We start from the raw sequence: 24542 nt of genomic DNA, 5'->3' as shown, positions 1-24542 counted from the left end.
ATAATGTTTATTCTATCTTAGGAGTTTAGTAAGAGATGTGTTATTTCCTTTTTTTTTGTATTTTCAAATTATGATTACATAGTGATCTATGTTTATTAAAAACCCTGAGAAAACACAGGGTGTTTCCTTATGGTTTATTCCTGGGTCTACTAATTAAATGAAATAACTCCTCTGTCTTTATAATCAAGGAGGATTTTGAGATGCAATTTGGCACGAGTGAGGTACAATTTTTACGGGCATCACCAATCTTCATCAACTCTCCTATATGCAACATGCAGAACAGGAGAAACAGTAGACAGCATAGAAAGGACTGGTCTTCTAAGCAACTTTCAGAGGAGAACCTAGAGAATTATTGATAAATGTGAACAAGACAGTGCATGCTTTAGTTAAAATGCATTCTTGAGAGCCTGGAGACTTTTGAAACTACTTAAAAGATTTGTTTTTCAACTCTTTAGATGATTATCTGTAATGTGAGATAACCCTGATTTTTTTTAAAGCAGCTTAGTTATTTGAAATAAATGCTACTCTTGTGATATAAAAGTTATATAACCTTCCAATGTAATTTAAAATCATAGTATGAAAAAATGGAAGGATATGTCATAATTCAAATTCATAACCTGTTTCAGTAAACTTCCTGATTAACAGAGTGCTGGCAACCGGAAAGAATGAAGTCCTTCTCTTCCTCAAATATTGGGAAACAACATTCATTTTTTTAGACTACTCATTCATTAATAGTCCATCTCACAGATATTATTCGATATCTTTTTCCAGCTAACCCTATTTGGTTACCTTTTAACTCAAGTAAAATGCCCTATTGTTAAATCTAGTCAGTAATTGGCAATTTCTAATTAATAGTAACCCTCTTTTTCCTCTTTCATGTGGGTGGCCTAGGATTTAAGATGGATAAAGGTGGAAGCCAATATTGAGTGTGGGCAATAGTCTAGTGTATAATTGTTAGCTGGCCTCTTGGCTAAACATTTTGGGCATGACATTGAAATTTTTAAGTCTCTGGCATGTTTTCCAAAACTGCACTGCTTTATTTTTTTAAAATGAAGTGTGTAGGGAATGGGAATAGGACAGACAAGAAAAATATCCCCAAACCCACACACATTGCTGATATGTACATTTATTTCATATTTTAGCAATTTCTAACCCACCTCTTTTTGGATAATGACTATGGTGGGTAGTTCGCAAAGCTTACTCCGAAGTTATCAGAATGTTGCATTTGCTACTACTGTTTTTATACTTTGGTCCAAGTTCACATGCTAAGTAGAAATAACTGAAACAAATACCTTTAAATATAATTTTTTAAAATTTTGTTTATAGCTCTCAAGGAGTAACGGATATAACACTGCAAGTTAAAAAGATTTAGTGGCAATAAACTTGTCATTCAGTATACACTTACCAAGTGTTTGCTATGTACCAGACACCGTGCCAAACACTAAGTCTAGAAAGACGCAAAAAAAGGTGCTTAGAAATACAGCAATATCTATTCTCATTGTTGATAAAATGTTCCTATGTAAAGAAAAAGAAAATGAGCTACTTTCAGTCAAGATGGAGGAATAGGTAAACACACCACACTTCCTCACACAACCACACCAAATCACAACTGAATTATAGAACAACCATCATGCAGAGCAGTCAGATTGAGTTGAATGGAAGTCTGACAACTATAGAATTAAAGAAACCACATCCATCTAGCCTAGTAGGAGGGGTAGAAACGCAGAACAGGCTGGTCCCACATCCATGTGTAGTGGATAAAAATTAGGGAGGGGTATCTCGGGAGAGAGGAGTCCCGGCCTCATACCAGGCCTCCCAGCCCAGAGTTCCTGTTCCAGGAAGGTAAGTCCTCATAACTTCCAGCTGCAAAAAAACAGTGGAGATTGAGTCAGTGGAAGAAACTTCTGGAGTCCCAAGCAGGTCCTCTCAAACAATCCACACACAGACTTACTCAGACTCACTCCCTCTGAGCTCCAACACTGGGGTAGCAGCTTGAAAGGCAGCAGTGACATACAGGGAGAAACAGAAGATTCTGGTGTCCAGGCAAGAGCCAGGGGACAGAAAGATAGGCAGAGGCCATGGTCCCTTTTCTGAACCCTCCCCGCTCAGAGCTACAGAGCAGGCAGGTGGTTGCCATATCTGAGGCTGCATCAACCTGGCTAACACTGTTTGACCCACCCTGGAGATACCCAGAGACTCCCTCCCACCCAACTTATGGGCCCACCCAAGCTGCTTTTTCCATATGCATGGCTGGTCGTAAATCATGCTTCACAACTTCCAAAATTTTCTCAAACAAGCAACAGCTGGCCTCAGTGGGTCCCCAGCTCCTGTACCTCTTACTAGGCCAGGCACTAGCAACAACCAGCTAGATTCACAGCTTGGCTTCACTTGGGAATCTCCAAGCCCAGCACAAGCAGCAACCATCTCAGATTGCTTTATAGTTCAGACGGGGTGGCTGCAGAAAAAACACAGGTAGGGGCTGACTTTGGTCTGCACCAGCCAGGAAACCCCAGAGCCAAAAAATGGCCCAAATGAAAGAACAGTAGATAGCTACAGACCACACTGGAGCACCACAACCCTGCCCGTGCACAGCTGATCTTCCAGGGAGGGTGGAGGTTGGTGTCAGTGGTCACAGCCAGTTCTTGTATTTGACTGTCCTGGGTAAATCCCTCCCTTTGACCTGCCAACAGCAATCAAGGCTCAACTACAGGAAGACAGTGTAACCCCATATGAAACACACACCTCAAGTACCCAGCTTGGTTGATAGGGGAGGCTATGCCAACAGTCCCTACAGGACACCTGCTACAGTAGGTCACACTACCAAGACAGGGAGTCATAGTAGCTCTATATAATACATGGAAACAAACACAGGAGGCTGACAAAATGAGGAGACAAAGAAACATGGCCCAAATGGAAGAACAGATCAAAAGTCCCAAGACAGAACTAAACAAAGTGGATATAAGCAATCTATCAGATACAGAGTTCAAAACACTGGTTACAAGGTTGCTCAAGAAACAGTGAGGACTTCAACTACATAAAAAAGATCCAGTCAGGGGACTTCCAGCCAAGATGGAGGCACAGGTAGACACACTGTGCCTCCTTGCAAAACCAAAGGGACAACAACAATTTAAAAACAAAAAACAACCAGAACTGGCAGAAAATTGAACTGTATGAAAGTCCAACAACCAAGGAGTTAAAGAAGAAACATTCATCCAGACTGGTAGGAGGGACAAAGACAGGCAGCCAGGCAGAGAGGACTTGCAGCAAGGCAGCAGCTGGCAGACCTGGTGAGGCAGTGGATTGTGGAGCAGGTGGTGTACATTTGTGTACAGATAAACCGGGAGGAACAACTGTGGAGCGAGAGAGACTGCGCAACTCATAGTTTGAGCAAGGGGAAATAAAGCCTCACACCTCTGATTGAAAATACCTGTGGGGGTTGAGGTCACCAGAGAAACTCCCAGCCTCACAGGAGAGTTCATTGGAAAGACCCACAGGGTCCTACAATGTACACAAACCCACACACCCAGGAATCAGCACCAGAAGGGCCCAATTTGATTGTGGGTATCAGGGGAAGTGACTAAAGACCCGCAGAGTGGAGCAAGTGGCTTTGTTTCCTCTTGAACGCTTCCCCCACATCAGCTTCACAATGAGAGACCAGGGTTGCCTTGCCCTGGTGAACACCTAAGACTCTGCCCCTTACTACATAACAGGTGTGCTGAGACAAAAAAAAAAAAAAAAAAGGCCCAAATGAAAGAACAGATCAAAGCTCCAGAAAAAATACAACTAAGCAAAGAAGAGATAGCCAACCTATCAGAGGCACGGTTCAAAACACTGGTAATCAGGATGCTCACAGAAATGATTGAATATAGTTGCAAACTAGATGAAAAATTGAATGTAAAGTGAAATAAAGGAAAATGTACAGGGAACCAACAGTGATGGGAAGGAAACCAGAACTCAAATCAATGGTGTGGACCAGAAGGAAAAAAGATTCAACCAGAACAGAATGAAGAAACAAGAATTCAAAAACATTAGGAGAGGCTTAGGAACCCCAGGACATCTTAAAACATTGCAACATATGAATCATAGGGGTACCAGAAGAAGAAGAGGAACAGCAAGAAACTGAAAACTTATTTGAACAAATAATGGAGAACTTTCCCAGTCTGGCAAAGGAAATAGACTTCCAGGAAGTCCAGGAAGCTGAGAGAGTCCCAAAGGAGCTGGACCCAAGGAGAAACTTACCAAGGCACATCATAATTACAGTAGCCAAGATTAAAGATAAGGAGAGAATCTTAAAAACAGCAAGAGAAAAGGAGACAGTTACCTACAAAGGAGTGCTCATAAGACAGTTATAAGACTGTCAGCTGATTTCTCAAAAGAAACCTTGCAGGCAAGAAGGGGCTGGAAAGAAGTATTCCAAGTCATGAAAGGGAAGGACCTACATCCAAGATTACTCTATCCAGAAAGGTTTTCATTTAGAATGGAAGGGCAGATAAAGTACTTCCCAGATAAGGTCAAGTTAAAGGAGTTCATCATCATCAGGACTTTATTACATGAAATGTTAGAGGAACTTATCTAAGAAAAATAAGATAAAAAATATGAACAGTAAAATGACAACAAACATACAACTATCAACAACTGTACTAAAAACAAAACCAAAAACAATCTAAGCAAATAACTGGAACAGGAACAGAATCACAAAATGGAGATCACATGGAGGGTTATCACCAGGGGAGTGGGTGGGAAGAGAGAGGGAAAAGGCACAGAGAATAAGTAGCATAAATTGTAGGTAGAAGATAGACTGGGGAGGTTAAGAATAGTATAGGAAATGTAGAAGCCAAAGAACTTATATGTGTGATCTGTGGACATGAACTAAAGGGGGGAATGTGGATGGGAGGTTGTGTGCAGGGTGGAGGGGAATAAAGTGGGGGGAATGGGACACCTGCAATAGCATAATTAATAAAATATATTTTAAAAAAGATCTAGTCAGAAATGAAGGATACACTAGTTAAAATAAGGAACAATTTGCAGGAAAACACAAGTAGAATGGATGAAGACAAGAATCAAATTAATGATTTGCAACAGAAGGAAGCAAAAAAAGAATGAATCAGAATACAAGAAAAAAGAATCCAAAAACAAAAAAATCAAAAAACAAGGATAGTGTAAGCACCTTCTGGGACAACTTGAAGTGATCCAACATTTGCATCATAGGGCTACCAGAAAGAGAAGAGAAAGAGCAAGAATTCAAAATCTATTTGAAAAAAACAATGAAGAAAACTTCACTAATTTGGTGAAGGAAATAGACATGCAAGTCCAGGAAACACAGAGTCCCAAACAAGATGGATGCAAAGAGGCCTACTCCAAGAAACATCACAATTAAAATGCTAAAGGTTAGAGGTAAAGAGAGAATCTTTAAAGCAACAAGAGGAAAGCAGGGGAATTTACTTACAAGGGAAATTCCCATAACAGTGTCAGCTGATTTCTCAAAAGAAACTTTGCAGGCTAGAAGGGATTGGCAAGAAATACTCAAAGTCATGAAATACAGGGACCTACAGCCGAGTGCTCTACCCAGCAAAAATATCATTTAGAATCAAAGGGCAGATAAAGAGCTTTCCAGACAAGAAAAAACTAAAGGAGTTCATCATCACCAAACCATTAGTACATGAGATGTTAAAGGGACTTATTTAAGAAAAAGATCAAAACTATGAACAATAAAATGGCAATAAATACATATCTATCAAACAGTTGAATCTAAAAAACTAAGCAAACAAGAACAGAGCTAGAATCATGAATACAGAGAGCATTTTGATGGTTGCCAAATGGGAAGGGGGTATGAGGGAATGGGTGAGAGGTGAAGGAATTAAGAAGTATGAATAGGTAGTTACAGAATAGCCATGGGTAGGTTAAGCACAGTATAGAAAATGGAGTAGCCAAAGAACTTGCACACACGACCCATAAAAGTGAAGAGTGGTATGGGTGGGTATTGCCTGGGGCTGTGAGGAGGGGTGGGTACAGGGGGGTAATGGGGGAACCTTGTGACAACTGTAAGGGCATAAACAATAAAATATAATTTTAAAAAAGAAAATGATATGTCAAGGTTGTTACACATGCCAGGACACGGGACTGGTTAAATGAAACTGAATTTTCTCAAGTTTCTATGGGGAAGTAGGAAGGAGGAATGGGAAAAGTATAGGCAGAATTTATATCATCCTTGGATGATAGCACATGCTACCAGTGAAAAAATGGTTCTCAGGCTTCTTTTTAGTTTTTAATCCATTCCAATTCAAACCTGCACACATACTCCTTCCCAGCCCCCCATCTTCACCCTCCTTTAGATACCTCTGGGTTTCTCTCAAGGTTTAATCTGTATATCTATCTAGCCATGTTACACGTTTCTTATGATACAGATATCAGCACCATTTACCTTAAGGGGAAATTCCACTGTAGTGTTTTGAAAAATAGCATTAGAGAGAGAGAGAGAGAGAGAGAGAGAGAGAGAGAGAGAGAGAGAGAGAGGGAGAGAGAGAAATTTTTTTAGGTATTAAATGTATAAATATAGAGAAAAATCGGCAACTGCCTTCTAAGCAGACTTGAAACTGATCCATGGCCATGATCTTTGTTCCCTAACCCCACATGATCTGCTGAGTGAGATTGGTTTTAGTGATTCTGAGGGAGTGGGAGGTTCTTTTACAAAATCCTTCAGTGTTCAGGATTAAAATTTAAGCCACTGTAGAAAGAAATTTCACTTACAGGGCACTATTTAGAATATTTGGGAATACAGCTTGTAGTGTTCTGTAACAGGCAGCATCTGGGTGGTCATAAACTTAACCATTGAAGACAGCTAATTACTTTTTGGAGATTTCTTGAGGCAGCATGTGTACAACCTTTGATACTCTATCTCAATACATAATCACTCATAAATGAAGATGTTATTCTTAGATATTACTAAATGCTCTTGCTGCAATTGAAAGTCATTTCCTCTCCCTTAATCTTCTGCAAAGAAAATAACTGATCTTCCTTCTCACAATAAACCATGTATAATTAAAGACTCTTCAATGCCCTTTGACTTTATCTATTGCAGGCTGAGCAACCGTATGGGGCCTAAGTTTTTTTGGCGATATTTTATTTTGGTGTTAATTCTGATTGATAAATACTGCTTATTTAGAGCTGGAACAATTTCTCTACTGTACACAAAAGATGTGGACGTTCTCATTAAGTTCTTCATCTCCAAATGCCATTATTAAAATGTATGCATCTGGATTTCAGATACTTTGCTTTTATTTGGGGAAATTATTTTACAGCTGATGGGTCTTTGGGTGTAATCTTTTTGGATTTCACGTAAGAAATATAGTAACAAAGGTTGTCATTCTCTAGTGTGACAAATGAATCACTGGACTTTTCTGTTACTTGTTTAATAATATTTCCATTTGAATATGTGGCACTGAAAAAATTAATGTTTAGAGAATGAGCCATTTAGAAATTCTCACTCTGATTAGTTTTGTCCAAACTTTTCTAGAATTACTTGGCTTATTGAAGGCACCTAGAGAGTGCTGACAACTCACCTGTCCTGATGTAGACAGGTTGAATTATGAAGAGTAAAATCTGAGATACACCCGTTGACTGGCGCTTTGAATCTTACAGATAAGGCGGGCGCTGGGCGGGCCTTTTTGCAGTCCCTGGACACTGCCAACGTTCTGTCTTTTAACATCCTCTTTCCTTGAGGACTTCAATAATCTATAAAAGGTAAGCATCTCTTGACAGGTAACTTAAGCCATTTCAACTTTGATTAGAAAAGTAAATGCTTATTACAACAGAAATTTCTACAGGAATAGGAACCAAGTAAACGCCTATCACAGTAGAAATTTCTACAGTAATAGGATTCGGAGGTGGTGGTTCTTGTAGGAGAGTCTTCATTCGGCACTTTCTTTCACGCTCTAAATCCCTCCTGTTAGTGGGCCCCACACATCCCCTGCTTATTCCTTAAGGTATCTTCACCTTTCCCAAAACAGATATGGTGAGGAGAGTTTGTGAGAAAAGCCTGGGGTCTCTCGGGATAGGTGTTCTCTGGTGCTCTGGCTCTATGCACAGAAGAGGTATCTTTCTTCAGCCTCTGATAAGCGGAAACAATTTTCAGACTGAAAAATAACCACTCCCTTACTGAAGTTATCTGTAGAAAGCAGGGTATTTTACTGGCGAAATGTTCCTGTCAGCCACCACAAAAGCATACCCAATGCGCGGAATCCCCACTTTCGGCTCAGTGCCTACCTCCTCTGGGCGTCCAGGAGCTCCAGACGGCCCGCCCCCTGACACTTCCGCGAGTCTCATTGGCCAGCTCCTGCGTACGCCTCGACTCCTGACTGGCGGCTGCTCCTGTTCGTCTGCGCAGCAGGAACAATTCCGCACCGAGGGGGCTGCTCCAAACGAAGGGGGAGGGGAACTATTTAGAAATTTTGAAGAAAGTAGGGGGGATTTCAGGTATCCGGAGCCAGCAGCTGGTTGGGCGGAGGGGTTTAGCAGCTGGGCGGCAACTGCGGACAAGGGATTCAAGGTGTGCTGGTGTGAGGGTACGGAGGGAAAGAGAAGGGTGCCTCTGAGGTGACATTCACTCAGCCTGCGGGCCTTCTTCCTGGGGCACCAGAAACGCCCCCAATTTCCCAGCTGCTAAAGGAAGAAGAGGAAGGTGGGTCTTGGTGGCAATTTGGAGGGGGTGGGCTTCCCACCACTCCCTAGGGGGGTGTGTTTCCCACTCTGAGATGTGTAGAGCCATTGTCCTCTACTCGCCGTGTGGCCCCAGAGGCCAAATTTGGGGTTTGGAAGAGCGGTGGGCAGGAGGGGCCGGAAGGTGTGCGAGGCGGATCAGGCCTTCCCGGATTCCTGTCTGTCAGACTCTGGGCCGCTCGCGAGTTCTCCCCGTTCGGGCGGCCCCGGTGTGTCGCGGGGGAGGGGCGAGGAGCCCTCGGCCCCTCCCATCCCAAGAAAAAGCCTCGGCTAGGGTTTCGCGGCTGGAACGGGAAGGCGGGGAGCTGGAGGCCTGTGCCCGCCCTCGCAGGGAATTCTTAGCACCTCCTAGTCCCAGGATATTTATGGGCTGGTAAAAATGGTTGCTTCTTCCTCGTCGTCCCCCCCCACCCCCACCCCCCGGGGCCGGCCTCACAAGCCTCTCCCGCCTCTCCGAATCCTGCTCGGGTGGGGGACCGGTTTTGCGGAGAACTGGCTAGGAGGCTGGACTGCGTTGAGGGGAGGTAGAGCCTGGAATGCGGCCCGCCAGCGCCAGCCAGTGTCGAGCCCCGGAGGGCGTGGGGACCCAGGGGCGGTGAAATAGCCGCTGTAGATCCGCCTCTTTCATTGATGAAATTTAAGTTCGTGTGATTTTACCTTTCCTGGCAGTCTCCAGTTGGCCCTCGCTTGTGTCAGGAGCGCAGTGTAGCCCGGAGTTACAAACAGACAGTCGCACCAAGTTTCTGTCTTTGGAAGTGGAGGTTTTCTTCTTCTTTTTTTGAGGCAGTTTTAATCGCTTTCAATAAATACCTAAGTAGCTAAACATTTGAAGAGGAGAAAGAACACGTCGGTTGTTAAAGAAGGGGAGGAAATCACTACCTGATAAGCGTGACTTCTCTAGAAATTAACATATATAAAAACCAGAGTATTTTAATCAATACCCAAAATGTCGAGGTTTGTACAAGGTAAGACACGCTTCTTCTTATCTCCCGGGTTGCTTCAGCCGAATTTGGATACTGGCACTTGAGAGGGTTGGTGGGTACGTTCATTAGAGACACTATTTGCGAAACCTTTTTCGTTAAATTGACATTGGAGCTGCCGTGAACTGCTGGACTGGCGTTTCGTTACGAATAACTTATAACCCTGTGCTCTGCTGGGTGTAGTTCTGCCGCCCTGAAATCAGGTTAATAGCACTCCAGTTTCCCGGGATAGTGGCTGTAAATGATGGTAAAACAGGATTTTGGTTGCTGATAATGTTTTCTTTTCCTAGTCGAAGTTGAAGTAACTGAGTGTGCGCGGACAAAAGGGGGAACTGGGAGGGCTGAGTAAAGGCAGGTGGGTTTCGTCAGGACTGTTAGGGAGAGCTTGAGTGTTGTTCTCAGCTCCTACTCCGTTTGTGTGCCTGGTTTGAGTCTCAGATTCATTTATTGCGAAACCGAGAGTAGCTCATAGAAGCTGGAGGTCATTTCAGCAGGAGAAATGACTTTGCTGCATTGCTGTGTTTATTTTTTCCTTCTTTAAAATCTGCAAGGATTATTAAGATTTCTTTGAAATTTGAAAATTGCCCTCTAAGTTCTACATGTATATTAGAAAAGGGTTAGGGAATTACTCTCAACTGATTTAAGCAGTAACATTGTGTGTATGTGTGTATACCTTGTACAGTTTGAAATTGGTGCTTATCTTAAACCTCATCACCAGTTTATAGCATAAAATTTGCCTTCTGCTATGCAAAAAACCGTTTTCTTGTGAACCCCAGAATATGAAAGCTTCAGCCATCTTGCTGAACATACAGCTAGTAAAGTTCAAAATCACTTAATGTGACTTTTCAATAAATGTAGATGTACTTTAAAAAAAAAGTGTCGGTAATGGCTCTCATCTGACCCTGGGAATAAAAATGCCCTATTAAATTTTACATCACTTCATTAACTCTTCTTTGAGTTATGTATAAAAATCGAAGAGAATTTGACAGCCTGCCTTGTTATGGAAAAAGGGGACACATTCCTACCTATAGCACTAAGCTCAGAAATGTCACTTGTCATTAGACTTTCAAATTCATGTTATACTTCATGTTATAGTGAGAGATGCTTCTTAAGTGCTTATTGCATAAATGCCTTAGAAAAAGCAAGGCAGAAGTAACTTAGAAATGTGCTAGTTTTGCAACAACAAAATTTATTTACCAGAAAACCATTATTTTGCAACATTATGCTAGGTGAAAGTGGACAAATCACTTCTCTTTAAAAGCTAAGAATGTTTGTTAAACTCTAGCTGTTCTGTGTAGCTGTGTTTTGGAATAGCTTGCAGAGGTGGTGTGCATTGACTGATTTCACAGCCTTTACTGTTAAAGGCTGTCTTCAGGAGATTCTAAATCAAGTGGCAATACCTGAGAGTTGATGTCAATGTTGTTATTCATTTCTGTTGTCATCTACTTTTTTAAAAAAGCTTTTTATTTTGGAATACTTTTAAATTTGTAGGACAATTGCACACATGTCAAAACTAAGAAATTATTATAGATACATTACTACTAACTAGACTTATTCAGACTAGTATTCCATGACTCAGTCCAGCATTGCGTTTAGTTGTGATACATTTTTGCTTTAAATAGTAGTTTTCCTTTTAAATTGGCAGTTTTGCACAGAGATGACATTTCTTCCTGCTGCTCCCTGCCCCCAAATTAACTGGTTGTCCTCCTGTTTATCATTGTTTAAGTTTTGTGCTTCAAACTCTGTCGGGGTGGTTTAGTTGGTTACAGTGTTGTCTCTGTACCTTGAAAGGTTGGGGGTTTACTCCTTTGTGGGACGCGTACAGGAAACCCCTCTTTCTAGAATCAATAAACATATCCTTGGGTAAGAATTAAAAAAATTTTTTTTGTACTTCAAGTGTAAACCCTTTATATGATTAATGAACTCTGTTGCTGTTATAAATGATAAACTCAATTGGCCAATGAGTTAGCTGTCTCTACAGATCAGTTTGCAAGTGTAAGGATTGGGATTTTTGTTGATTTTTGAAGTTTTTTAATTGATCAAATTTTTTGATCTTTGTTGTAGTACTTACTGATATTTCCATTCATTGATACATAGGTTGTGCCACTCATAAGGCAAAGATTGAATGACTATTAGACCCCTGTTTTCGTATGTTGTTTCAGTTAAGCTTTATAAGAGCCCTGTGAGGTAGCAGATGCTTTATATCACCTTACAGCTGAGAAAATTTAAGTATCTTGTCCAAAATTCACAGCTAGTAAGGACTTGTGTGTGTAGATGTATCTAAAACCCTTGTCCTTTCCAATACCCTTTGCCTATTAAAACTTAGTTATCTAAAAGATGTGTTTCTCCTAGACTGTCAGTTCCCTTTGGGCATTGTATCATATCCTTGGGACAAATAAATTATCTTGTAGTGGTTAATGCTCTATGAGAATTTGTCATGAATGATAAATAAGAAATTCAGCTCTTTCCATGTACTTTTTAGCAAGTTAGCCTACCTTTTGTTTTGATAACACCTGTTAAGATTACATAAATGTTGAGAAAGATAAAAGGGTATGGACTTAGTTCTGAACCCTGTTGCTCAGAGGTGACTTAGATACATAACTTTTCTGAACCTCAGTTTCTACTTATATAAACTTTGGGTATTAATACTTATGTCACAGGGTTATTGAGAAGCTGAAATGAGATGAATTGTGTGAATTTACTAGTCACATATCAGATGGCTAATAATTTTTACTTTTTCTTGAAATGACAATGACCTTTCAGATAGCATTGCCACCGTAAAGATAACCATATGTTATCAACAGAAATAAACAGAACAAGGCAGTCATGACAGGTCTTTATTTTCCTCTTTCAGGTTTGGTGTTCAGGCCCCTAGCACTAGGGAGTTGATATGTTTAACAACAACAAAAAAAAGAAGTGTGGGGTATAGAGGAGAAGCTTAACAGTGATGTAAATACACAGTTGGTGATAGTTTTTGTTTAAGTCCAGTCAACAAAATTTCTTTTGAATGCTTATAAAGTGCAGTTTTCTATATTGGTATTTCTGATGTATGTATTATGGTGGGAACATGAAATTCAGAAGATGTGTTGTGTACATGTGTTTCTGAATTTACTGGAAATTGGGGTTGCTATACTTGGCTTGAATCTCTTTCCCCAAACCTAGGCAATGTGCTTTTACAGAAAAGCTGGTCATCTCCATTCTCAGGTGCTTTAATCATAAGTTTTAAAGTAAAAATATTCAATTAATAAAACTGTTTAATGTCAATAGGAGAGTTCTCAGTATATATTCCCTGGCCAAAAGAAGGTTCAGTGTTCTTTGGGCATCTCCCAACTCTGTGTTCCTCAGGCACTTAAGATTTCTTTTCAGAGGAAGACTCTTCTTTATTGGTTCTAGGACGTAATACCCTAGTTTGGTGTATTCTACCCTCAGGTCACCTGCCTGCCTGCCTGTGATATTACCCATTTGCTAGTTTTCTCACCTTGAAGGGGTTTTTCAGGGCCCCCAATTATTCTAAATCTATGTGAGTACTAGCTGAGTGAGAAGGGACTCCTTATCATAGTTGGAGGTACTAGGGGTAATCAGCAGCTGTGACTTTTTTTTAAGATTTTTAAAAAGATTGTTTAAAGATTTTTTTTAAAGAGTTTTATTTTTTAGAGAGAGGGATAGGTAGGGAGGAAGACTGGGAGAGAAACATCAATGTGTGGTTGCCTCTTGGGGGCCCCTCACCAGGGACCTGGCCTGCAACCCAGGCATGTGCCCTGACTGGGAATCATCAAACTGGTGATGCTTTGGTTTGCAGGTCTGTGCTCAATACACTGAGCTACACCAGCCAGGTAGCTGTGACTTTTTGCCAGGTTTGTCATTCTGTGCCATTTGGAATTTTGCTTTTTTAAAAGTTATGGCTGCTTTGGGGTAGTCTCCCTACATGACTTGAGTCTTATAAATGGTGCAAGGACTATTGTCATCTAGCCAGTTAAGGCCATGTTATGTGCTTATACTATAATATTAGAGGAACTTTATTTACCTAAATTATATAAATATGTCTCTTAATGTTCTTAAATTGAGGTACTTCCTTATATTTCAAGGAAGCCTTTTGAGTATCTCTGTGTTTAAAAAATATTTGAGACTTGTCAACTTTCCCATTTGTTGGAATTCTCTTTTTTATGACTTTTTTTTGTTGATGCTTGTTTGGTAGATGGCAGCTAGCCAAGGAGGATTAGTTGAGCTAATTATAACTAGAGGGGTCTCTGATGAATACAGGGATGAAAAATATTCTGGGCCAGGTTGTGGAGGTTGGACCTTAACCTGTTTCTTCTCAAATCCTGACACCAAATTTAGCTCATTGCTGCTTATTTAGAGGCCTAGGATGCTTTTAGCCCAGAGGGGTTGTGGCATGGATTTGAGGCAGGACTAGAAGTGGCAAAGCAATGACTAAGACACACTCCTCATTTTTTTTAAAGATGTGCCTTAGGGTTCATTATGTTGCTAGAGAGTGAGGGATTTAATTAAATTCAGAGTCACAGTTATAAATGGAAAATTAAACTCAAAGAGTTGAGCTGATGGAAATTTTGTTTTTCACTGTGGACCTTGTGATCTCTGTGGTTATACTTTGTTCTTGATAACTGAGTCTTTCTTCTGGTAAGATGGATGATTTTCATTTGTGAAAGCCAATTAAAGAAAAAAATTGACAAGGAACATTAGAAAGATAAGAAATACTAGCTGGTAAACTCTCAGTAGTGTCATTTTAATATTGTGAAGATAAATTGAAAAATAACTTTATGAGGAAATTAAGATGTTCATTTTGGGGCAATAGATGTTTTCTTGTAACATGGGTTTACACATTCTGTGTGTTATTTTTTTCTTCATAGACAATTGTAGTTTTAATTAAAATAATAGGATACTTAATATTATGTGAAGAACATTAGTTGGTCTAATAATGGAAATGTCCTAGGCAAAAGGATAATATACTGTAGTTTTCTAGTTTCCACCAAGTTGTATTTGGTACTTTTTGTGGAAGTGCAGGAGTTCCCAGAAAGTCAGATATGTTCATCATTGAAAAGTTAATATGAACAGATATTTGAAAGTCAAACCAATTCTGGATTGTCTGTAAAAATGATTGATTAAGAGTTGACTGTGCTTACTTTTCATAATGCTATTTCTTATGATAACTAATATTTATGCCAGTGGAGAAAATTTCAGCGATATTAGAATAAAATTGTTGGGGAGATCCTCTGAGGGCTTTAGTGAATGAGGTAGTTAGTTCACTTACTACCTTTTTAATTGCTTAGGATCTCTTTAGAAGTTGGAGTTTTTCTAAAGACTGGTGTCATTTTGACACAGCTTACAATTTCTTTTCTTAAATATAGTTAAACTCGGTATGATAGTGTTTGAATTGTGGACATCTTGGGTAATTTAGTGGATTGTTCAGGCACAATGACTGTTAGTTGACTGAGACCTCTAAAACTCTTCCAGGCATGCATTTTTTTATTAATAGCTATTAAATTCTTTGAAAGTTGGCTTGCTAAGCTACTGAAAGAGAATTAAACTTTGTGGGTTTTGATTGGGCTTGTGTGAGAAAAAGGAGATAATACTTCATTTGAAGGCTGTTTCCTAGTTCTGTTGATTGGTAATGCAGGCATCTCCTTTAGTTTGTTGAACAGTAATTGTCTAGGGCTCAAATTCTGCCTCTGCCAACAGTTCCATTGTTTATTTTTCTCACCCATTGCCAAATGAAATTGATTGTGCCCCCAAACCATTTGATAATTAAGGATTGTTTTTGAGAACCATGGAGAAACTGGCTTGTTGTCTCAGTTAACTTACATAAACAACAAAATATTTTATTTTCCCAAACACTTTTAGATATTCATTAATTTTTTTGTATATAAATCAAAAGAGTTCCCTGTTTCTCTATGATTTCACTTATGGCTTAAAAAATATTGTATTCATGTACATAAAATAGCCATATTTAATCTACTTTTTAATTATTAGTCAACAAATTGTAAAAAATACCATTGTAGGGGACACTCCTTTAACAATAGCACCACTTGCTCTTTGGCTCTGGAGACCTGCAGACAAGGTGATTGGCATTTGTGTTTTTCTTTGGTTGCTGCTCTGGCAAAGGATGATGTTTTCTTCATGTTATAACCTTGCCTAGACTTTTAAAATTTCCAGTGAATGCAGGAAAACAGAATAACACAATTCTGTGCACTGTTTTGGGTTTAATGGAAGCCAAATGGTAAAATGCTTATCGTTGGTGATAAAATATTTATAGAGTACATAAAAGCTTGCTTCGATTTTTCATTGCCCAGAAAATAAACTATATAGAAAGAAAAGCTGAAGAGCATAAGAGAATGCTTATTCTGATACATAGTTTTAACCTCACATAATAACATCACATAATAGACATAGTGAGTTTTTGCCAGTTTTTATTCAGATTTGGTGAGATACAGCTGTAACAAAGAAAGGGGAGACCTTCCTCCAGTAAGAAGAGCAGGGCGCAGGGCAGCAGGGTTTGGATTCCAGGTTAGCACTGCCACTGTATCCTTAAGCAAGTCAGCATCCTGCCTTGCCCTACCCCATTTCATCTTTAAGATAAGGGAATTGGACTCATTCACTGACCTTAAAGCCTTTCTGAGCTTAAAAGTTTAATCTCAGTACACATATATAAAATTATAGAGCAGGCCTGCCAGATAAGTTTTTGGTCCTTGGTGGTGATTTTATGTTGTATCCTTTTTCCCTCCTCTCAGCAAATGAGTTCAATAGGCTCCTTGGCATGCCACCTTTCTTATCATCCATTAAATTTGATGCTAGGTGGTAACTAGTTGGTATATCTCTTCTGAATGTTCTGTTTTCAAAAGTGATATTTTTTGTTTTTGTTTTTTAGATTTTAGATTTTAAGAGCTACTTTGTTGTATGAGCGCAAAGTTATTCTTAATTGCTAATGAGAAATCTGGTTTAGGTATAAATTCTAAGTTAAAAGTTTTTTAAAGTAAGCAGTGCATGATTAGCAAAAATCTCTGTTAGCAAGGGTCTCTGCACATTTGGTGCTGGAGTATTGGAACAGTTCTAAAAAGTCTGGTGCATTTTTTTGTTACCAAAAGGAATTTATTAAGCATTCCTATGTGTGCAAAGCTGAATCACTAAAAAAATGTAAATATAAACTGTTGTACTGTACTGTAGTTTACAGTCTAAAATAATCAACGTTGACTTTAATACTAAAAGATCATATAAAATTGATCATAGAAAATTAACTTATCGATTTTTCTTATGTGATTGAATGCCATGGACTATAACTTTTCCAATTTTTCCTAAATTAAGCTAAGCCTAAATATAATTGCCCAATTTTGGGAGCTCCAGTGGCACAATTGGTTAGAGAGTGGTACTTATAATTGCTTAATTTGTTTAATATCCAAAGTTAGTGAAAACATTATGCTAACATATATATTAGATAATAAGAAATTGAAAAGAAATTTCAAGGTCATTTTGTCTAGATCACCTACATTTTGGAATTTATTTGACCATATCTCTGATACTTGGCTAATAAATCAGCCTCTGCTTGAGAAGCCTTAGGGACTTCAAGTACTCAGGGCTAGTCTACACTTTTCTTAGCCTCCCTTTCCCTATGACCAGAAATGACTCTTAAGCACTTTCTATTTGGCTTTATCAGCACTACCTTCATGAGACTGGACTCTGTCTTCTTCATCTGTACCTAGTATATAACTATCGTAATAGGCTATGGCTTTTTAATTTAATAAGCATTACTTATTTACTGTGTCTCATACTGTTAGGCAGTGGGACTATAGCAGTGAACAAAATAGGTATGATTTATTCTTAAAGAGATTGTAATTTGTTGGGTAAATAGACACTGAATGAATTTTTTAAAATATGTTATAAAAGAGTAGCACAAGGATCTACCATCTGAGCATGTAATGGGAAACTTTGGTTCGTTTAGAAGACTTCTAGGTGGAGATTACAATTGAACTCTGACAAATGATATGTTAGTGACTACTCAAGCCGCTAATATAAGAATTTAAGATCTCCCATTTATTTACACATTATCAGGTGCCTGTACTGTGTACCAGGTGCTGAGGTAAATGTTGAGAGGGAAAAGTTGAATAACATAATTAACGTAAGAGTTATGGTAGAAAGGAAGGCCTCTTTTAATGTTCAGAAGCTACCACCTAGAACACTAGGAATGCCGCTCCCAAAATAGCAGAAGCTAAAGTCACAGGGTTTGAACCTCTGTGGGCTGAGGGATTAGGTTTCCTGAAGGTTGGGGTGATTCCCATGATTTTAGAATTTACACTAGGCTATTACCTTCCATTTTTTTCTTCTCATTTCTGCCTACTCTTCTGTAAAAACATTGAATGATGCTTGTGATGTGTGTTTTGGAACAAACTTATAATACTTGGTATGATTTTAATTTCATGGAGCAGAAAAATACCACCTCAGTTGGCTTAAAAAATGAGGGACTTATATCACATGAACCTTGAAGTAGGATGTTCCAGCATTGGTTAATTCAGTACAGTGATTGCATCAGTCTTTCCTTCCTTTTGCACTCCTAAGCATATCTATCTCATTCTTGGGTCAGCTGTCTTTAAGCTCACTAAAGAGCAAAAGAAACTGGAGGTGACAGATGAACACATACTCATTATGTCCAGGAGTGAAAAAGGTACTATTTCTTCTCATGTGTTTCTTTTTCTCAGTGAGAAATGCTTTTCTCCCAAGTCCTTTGGCAAACTATCCTCATTGGCTCACTGGCCAGAATCATACATATTATGTTTCATGATTAAAACAATCACTGGGAAGGCTTTAAAATCTGGGCCTGGTGCCATTTCTTAAGCACATGGCCTTGGGGCAGAGAACAGATGACAGAAAAACATTGGAGTAGGGAGAAGAACAATGTGCATGGCTACTACAAATATATTAAGATGGAGTATAATCTATATCAGAGCTACTCAAAGCAATACTGGCAGCAGTCACTTATTAGAAATGCATATTCTCCTCACTCCAGACCCACTGAGTCAGAATCTTTGGGAGATTGCCCAGAGATCTGTGTTTTAACAAGCCCTCCAGGTGATTTGTATGCACATTAAAGTTTCAGAAGCACTATTGAGATGTCACAAACAGAGGAGGAAATTGCAGCCTTTAGGCCTTCTGCTTTAGCACCTTCTTTAGCTTTGGCTACTCAAAAGGGGTACTTCCGCTTTTTTTAAGACATGCCTAGCTAAGGAATTGTACGTATTTCCCATCAAATGATGAAGAGAAGTGATATGATTAAGGTTGTGGTTTATGGGGAACCAATCCATTCTGCTTAGTACCACCAGATTAGAGTGACAGATGGGCAGAATAGTTACAAAGCTGTTTTCATTATGACCAGGCGAGTGAAAATGAGAGGGTAAGGTAGCAGCAGTAGAAATAGAGAGCATTGAATGGAATTGAATTAAGTATAATATTGGATTGGATGTAATGTGCAGGAGAAAGGAGGGAAGAGTCAATTGTAACTGAGATTTCTAGGTCATCTAGGGGTGACTGAGAGAATGTTAATGCCATGGAGGAGGGCAGGGAGATGAATTTAGATGATTTGGACATGTTAAATTTGAGGTACCCAGTTGAGTATCCAGGTGCAAAAGGTCTAGAATACTATAGGGAATGTGAGCCTGTAGCTCATGGGAAAAAAACGATCAGGATGAGAGTCACATATTTGGGAGTTATTAGTAAGGAGATTGGTAAAGGAATAATTGAGGGGGAAATGGTGTGAGGACAGACAGAATCTTAGGAAACTCAAGGAGTAGAAAAAGAATGGAAATTGAGGCCTAGACAGATGTAGAAGATGATGTGGGATGATATTGGGTAATGGAATCCAAATAAGAAAAGCTTTTCTAGGAGGAAAATTAACAAATAACTGAGTTTAAAGGACTGTAGTATAACCACAGAAGAGGATGTTCAGCTTTAATTGGCCATAAATCTAGTCAGTATATGTCTTTAACTTTATTTGTTATTTACAGTCGCTACTATATTCTTGGAGTTTTTAAACCGTTTCCTGGTTTAAGATGAAGCAAGCTCTCCAACTCTCTGATTTTGAGTACATCTTAGTGTGGGTTTCCAAGGAAGGTTGGGATTCTTCAAAAATAATGAATGGTGGGACATGGCCTGGAGAGGGCTACACACCTTCTTTGTTGCTCTTGGTATTCTTTTTTCAGCCTTTCCATCGCCTTTGCTTTGTGAAGCTATCTTTCTTCTTAAGAATGTGAAGTTGTTTTGTTTGTGCCAGTATCACGATGTTAGGGAAGGGTAGTATGTACACTTCTTAGCTGCTGAAATGGATGAAATGAAATACCTGAATTAAATAAAAACAATCACTTGTTAGATTGTCTCCTACCTCTTGATTTATTGCTTTTTCTCCTCCTCCTTTTTTTTTTTATTTTTGTTGGCCCCAGTTGAATAGAGGAAAGTCCACAATGTGGAAATTTTAGTTCTTATGAACAAGGAAGAATTAGGAAATTGAGGTGGGAGAAAATTTGTAAAAATAAGTTCTGCTTGTTCTGTCCCAAATTGACTAAGTTGTAATTAAGTCAACCAAGACAATTCTCATAAACCCAGTTTTATGTGGTAGGGAGTTTCCTTTTTATTCCATTGAGTATAAGAAGACATTCTGATAGAAATGCTTTTGGAGTTATTTAGGGATTTTTGTGCCATGATTAAAGAGCTAGACTAGGAAAAAAAAAATGCCCAAGATAGTTTCACCTCATTGTGTAGTACTGGACCTCAGCATAAACTGGCTCTGATTCTGAATTCCTTAAGGCCTGTACTGTGACCTTGGATAAGTCACTTAAACTATTCAACTTTGTTTTCCTATCTGTAAAATTGAGGGTAGATTAAATGCTCCCTATCATCTATAAAAATGTTTTGATTTATGACTGAGTTAATGAAATGGGTGATTCCTATTCCACTCTCTGTCTAAAGTCAAAGAGAATCAATTCTTTATTGCTAAGAAATGAGGAAAAAAACATTTTAGGTTAGAAATCTTGCATTATTCAGGGGATACTTTAATTGACCTTCCATTAGAAAGTCAGCTGTCATTGCCAGAAGTGTAACCTGAGAATGCTAAAAGCCCAAGAATGCTTCTAATATCTGTACTTCTTTTCCTACCCAAAAATTCCAGACCTCTCTTTAAAAAAATCAGGATGAATAAGGAGGTCACTACAAAGGGAAATTGTTTCTAGCTCTGTGCCTCCTGGTCTGTGCAAGATAGACACTCTTCTTGATTAAGTACACTATTCTTTATTCTTGAATATTCTTTATTCCTTAAAAGCCCTTCCTTAGCCTCTAATCACTTAAAAACAGAACTTCACAGTTGCACTTTCCTCAGGGAAAAGAGAGGGAAACAGCTGTGGAATAGAGTAGAAGTGATAGGCGTGTTGTAATTTTCTTTTGTTGTATAAGCTGTTCATATTTGTAGAGGGGGTAGAAGGAATACAAATTGTTTTTCTGCATTTGGTGCTATGTCAAACAAACGGGAAGAATAAAGGTTAGGGCTATTATCAAAACTCACATTTGAATCTGTGTTCTCCCTCTTTGAATCAGTGTTTGAAGGTTGAACCTGCTACAGCTAGTAGAGATCACATGTAATATTAAATGTGAGCCCGTCAGCCAGCCTTCTTAGCTTTGTTTGATAGGGTAGTGACATGATTTCTGTGCCTTTTGACCTTAAGTCATGTATGTTGTTGGTAGGCTGTTGTTCTGCAGAGAGTTTTTAAAATTTGGTGGGGAGTTTTGTTTTTTTTTTGGACTGGTCTCATGTAGACAAATCTCAGATGGCTACTAGAGTTATTTTTAAATTTAGCAGTTACATTTAGTTTTATCTCACTTTGGCATTTGCCCAGAATATAAGTAAGTTAAATGTTTCCATCACTATATTTTTTAGAAATGTGACTGTGAATGCTGACCTTCAGGATCCAACTTTAACAACAAAGAAGCAAGTCTGTAGATGTCTTTTTTTTTTTTTTTAGAGACAGGCAGGGAGGGGGAGAGAGAGAGAGAGAGAGAAACATCAATGGTGGTTGCTTCTCATGTGGCCCCCACTGGGGACCTGGCCCGCAACCCAGGCATGTGCCCTGACCAGGAATCGAACCTGCGATGCTTTGGTTCGCAGCCCGCACTCAACCCACTGAGCTACACCAGCCAGGGCTTGTAGATGTCTTTGAGTCTAAAAAACTAAAAAACCTTTTATTTAAAAAATCATTAGATAGTAATTTCTTGATCTATTTTAATGTGTGACACAGAAACAATTTATTTGTTTTTTTATTTTTTTAATTGATTTTTAGAGAAAGAGACATTGATTTGCTGTTTAACTTATTTATGTGTTCATTGGTTGATTCTCATAAGTGCCCATACGGTTGGTGTGTCGGGACAATACCGAGCTACCCGGCTATGGTAATTCATGTGTTCTTTAATTTAGAGGTTTTATATTTATAGATTTTGCTTCCAGATTATTTTCTAAACATTAATATGGGATTTGGCTTAAAGATTGGGGAAGGGACCTCACAGGTATATGTGAGGTGCAGAGTAGAGGACTTAACCTGTGACAGATTTTAAATTACAGCTAAGTTTGCCAAGGGATGAACATATGTGGGTGATGTCACATTAACTCTAGTTTTAAATGTTCTGGAAGAGGTTATTAGTTATCTGTCGTAGTTATGCAAACATGCTTGTCCATTATCATCAATTTTTACAGATTACAATTGCTACTTACTAGTTGAAACCTATCTTTAGGTTATTTATGGAACACACGTGTTTATGGTGTTTTTTTTTTTTCTCACAAAGACCTTATTTATGAACCACAGTTTTAATCACTTTGGTAGTTTTGCTGGAGTCCATAAACTTAGTTGCATGGTGGTTTATTCCTATAAAAAGGTCACAGTTAGAAAATGGTTATTTTAAGATTAGATTGTGTGCTCTCACCAAATACCCTTTTTTTCTCTCTTGGATTTTAATATGATGAAAATGTATAATATATTTTTGGAGAGCTATGTTAATATCTCATTTGTTAACATTTTTATATATTTGGGAGAGGGAGAGGCTGTCTATATTAAATAAATGCCTTAGGAGTTAACATAATATACTAATTTCTGCTCTTAGAAGTATCTTGAAAATATCTATTATGTTGGCTTTAATTCTGTCTGTATAAATGTTCCTTTCTGTCCCTATAACAAGTGAAATAATTTATGGTATGTATGTGAAATACGATTCTGCTGAATTAACAATATTTGTAGAACTAATTAGTTATCAAAGAAAATGTTTGAACATAAGCTTCACAAATACATTTATAAAGTAGGATTGAATTAAGTAGGTATTGAGGATAAAGAAGGTGAACAATAATATTATTGCCCCTTATTTTATAAGAAATAGGGTAATTACAATCTAGATAGCTAAGTGTAAAACATCTGTGTTGGCATTTTTCTCCCAAGGAACTTGGGCCTGGGATGTTCTCTTTTTTGTGTGATTTTCTATTTTGTTTTCATCTAAAAGCCATTTCTGTCACCTTTATTAAGATCCATCTGTCACAGAGATGCCCAGCTATGCCAAAAGCCCTGATAGTCTTGTCTGACAAAAATAAGTACAGAAATGTCTTGGCTGAAATTAAGGACCAGAGTGGGGAATTAGTCCTGTGTCGTTCTCCTTTTAAAGTGAAAATTTTGATGCCAGGGAAGTAGAGACATCTTGGAATTGCCATTATCTATTTCTCAAGGGATTATTCTAGTAAGAAATATGAAACTAGAGTGGCTGTCCTTCTAAAATGGAAAGGATTTCTTAAAATTTTCATCTGGCCTGGAGGAGGGAGAAGTCTTTTGCTTCTGCATAATTGCTAGATCCCTTCAGTTATGATGCAGCAGTTCCATAAGGGCATGTTCCATAAAACATGTCCTTATTAACATTATTCCAATTGTTCTGATATTTTTCCAGCTTTGATAGCTAGGAGGGAAACGTTAGTAGAGATGGAATTATGTACTCAAATGAAGATTAATCCTTTTACTTCTACCTGCCTCATCTTCCCAAAAGTGTTTAGTGTTTTAGATATGTTTAGTAAAACATAAAGATGTATCTAATAGTCAAATTTGAGCACATGTGATTATATAGTCCCAACTAATTAACATTACTGAAATTCTGTGTGAGGATGATGGGACTATAGAGTTGAACTCTTCATTTGCTGGAACATCAGAAAGAAATCAGTTATAGCTTGTCAGCTGTTTGGATGATATCTGATTTTCAGTTGATGGTTTTATATTTTTGTTTTAAGATCTTAGCAAAGCAATGTCTCAAGATGGTGCTTCTCAGTTTCAAGAGGTCATTCGACAAGAGCTAGAATTGTCTGTGAAGAAGGAACTAGAAAAAATACTCATTACAGCACCATCACATGAGTTTGAAGTAAGGACTCTACACTGTTTTTTGTTTTCATTCTTTGCATGCTAAATTGCTATTGCTGTTGCTGACTATCCAGTTTAAAATAAGCACAAGATGTAATGAGAACATAAAAAAATTAGGATTGCTTAACAATTAAGGATTTTCAACATTTGGCCATTGTAAAACCATTGTCTTTTTCTTTTTTATTTCTAGGAAGTTTCTAAAGTCTAAGACAATCAGAACAAAATTACACTTCATTTATTCTATGTTTTGGTATCATTGGGTGGAGAAATGGATATTAGTGTTTAGTTAGAATTGAGAAAAGTTAGTTTATAAACCGTATATCTTGCATACCTTTTCTAAACAGCCAATTCTAATAGAACTGTGCTACTTATCAGCTATTGTATAATAGATGTGCCACACTAGGCAATGTGTTTACTTTTC

At 38.5% G+C, this 24542-nt stretch overlaps 1 protein-coding gene across 2 annotated transcripts in view; it reads left to right on the top strand.

The window, feature by feature from the left end:
- Positions 1 to 8416: 8416 nt before the first annotated feature.
- The window catches only part of UGP2 (UDP-glucose pyrophosphorylase 2), a 60276-nt gene continuing 44150 nt past the window's right edge, over positions 8417 to 24542 (top strand). Inside the window, exons 1-2 of one of the 2 annotated variants that reach the window (XM_045828435.1) lie at positions 8417 to 8677; positions 23995 to 24122. In XM_045828435.1, coding sequence (XP_045684391.1) covers positions 24009 to 24122 — 114 coding nt within the window. In that variant the 5' untranslated portion in view covers positions 8417 to 8677; positions 23995 to 24008. Of the gene's footprint in view, positions 8678 to 9218; positions 9681 to 23994; positions 24123 to 24542 lie in introns of those variants that run through there. The other variant, XM_045828434.1, reaches the window with a different exon arrangement.

Source organism: Phyllostomus hastatus, unplaced genomic scaffold (genome assembly GCF_019186645.2).
Source record: "Phyllostomus hastatus isolate PE091 unplaced genomic scaffold, TTU_PhHast_1.1 phas_scaffold_78, whole genome shotgun sequence".
Taxonomy (NCBI): Eukaryota; Metazoa; Chordata; class Mammalia; order Chiroptera; family Phyllostomidae; genus Phyllostomus; species Phyllostomus hastatus.
This window is presented reverse-complemented; position numbering and strand designations above follow the sequence as displayed.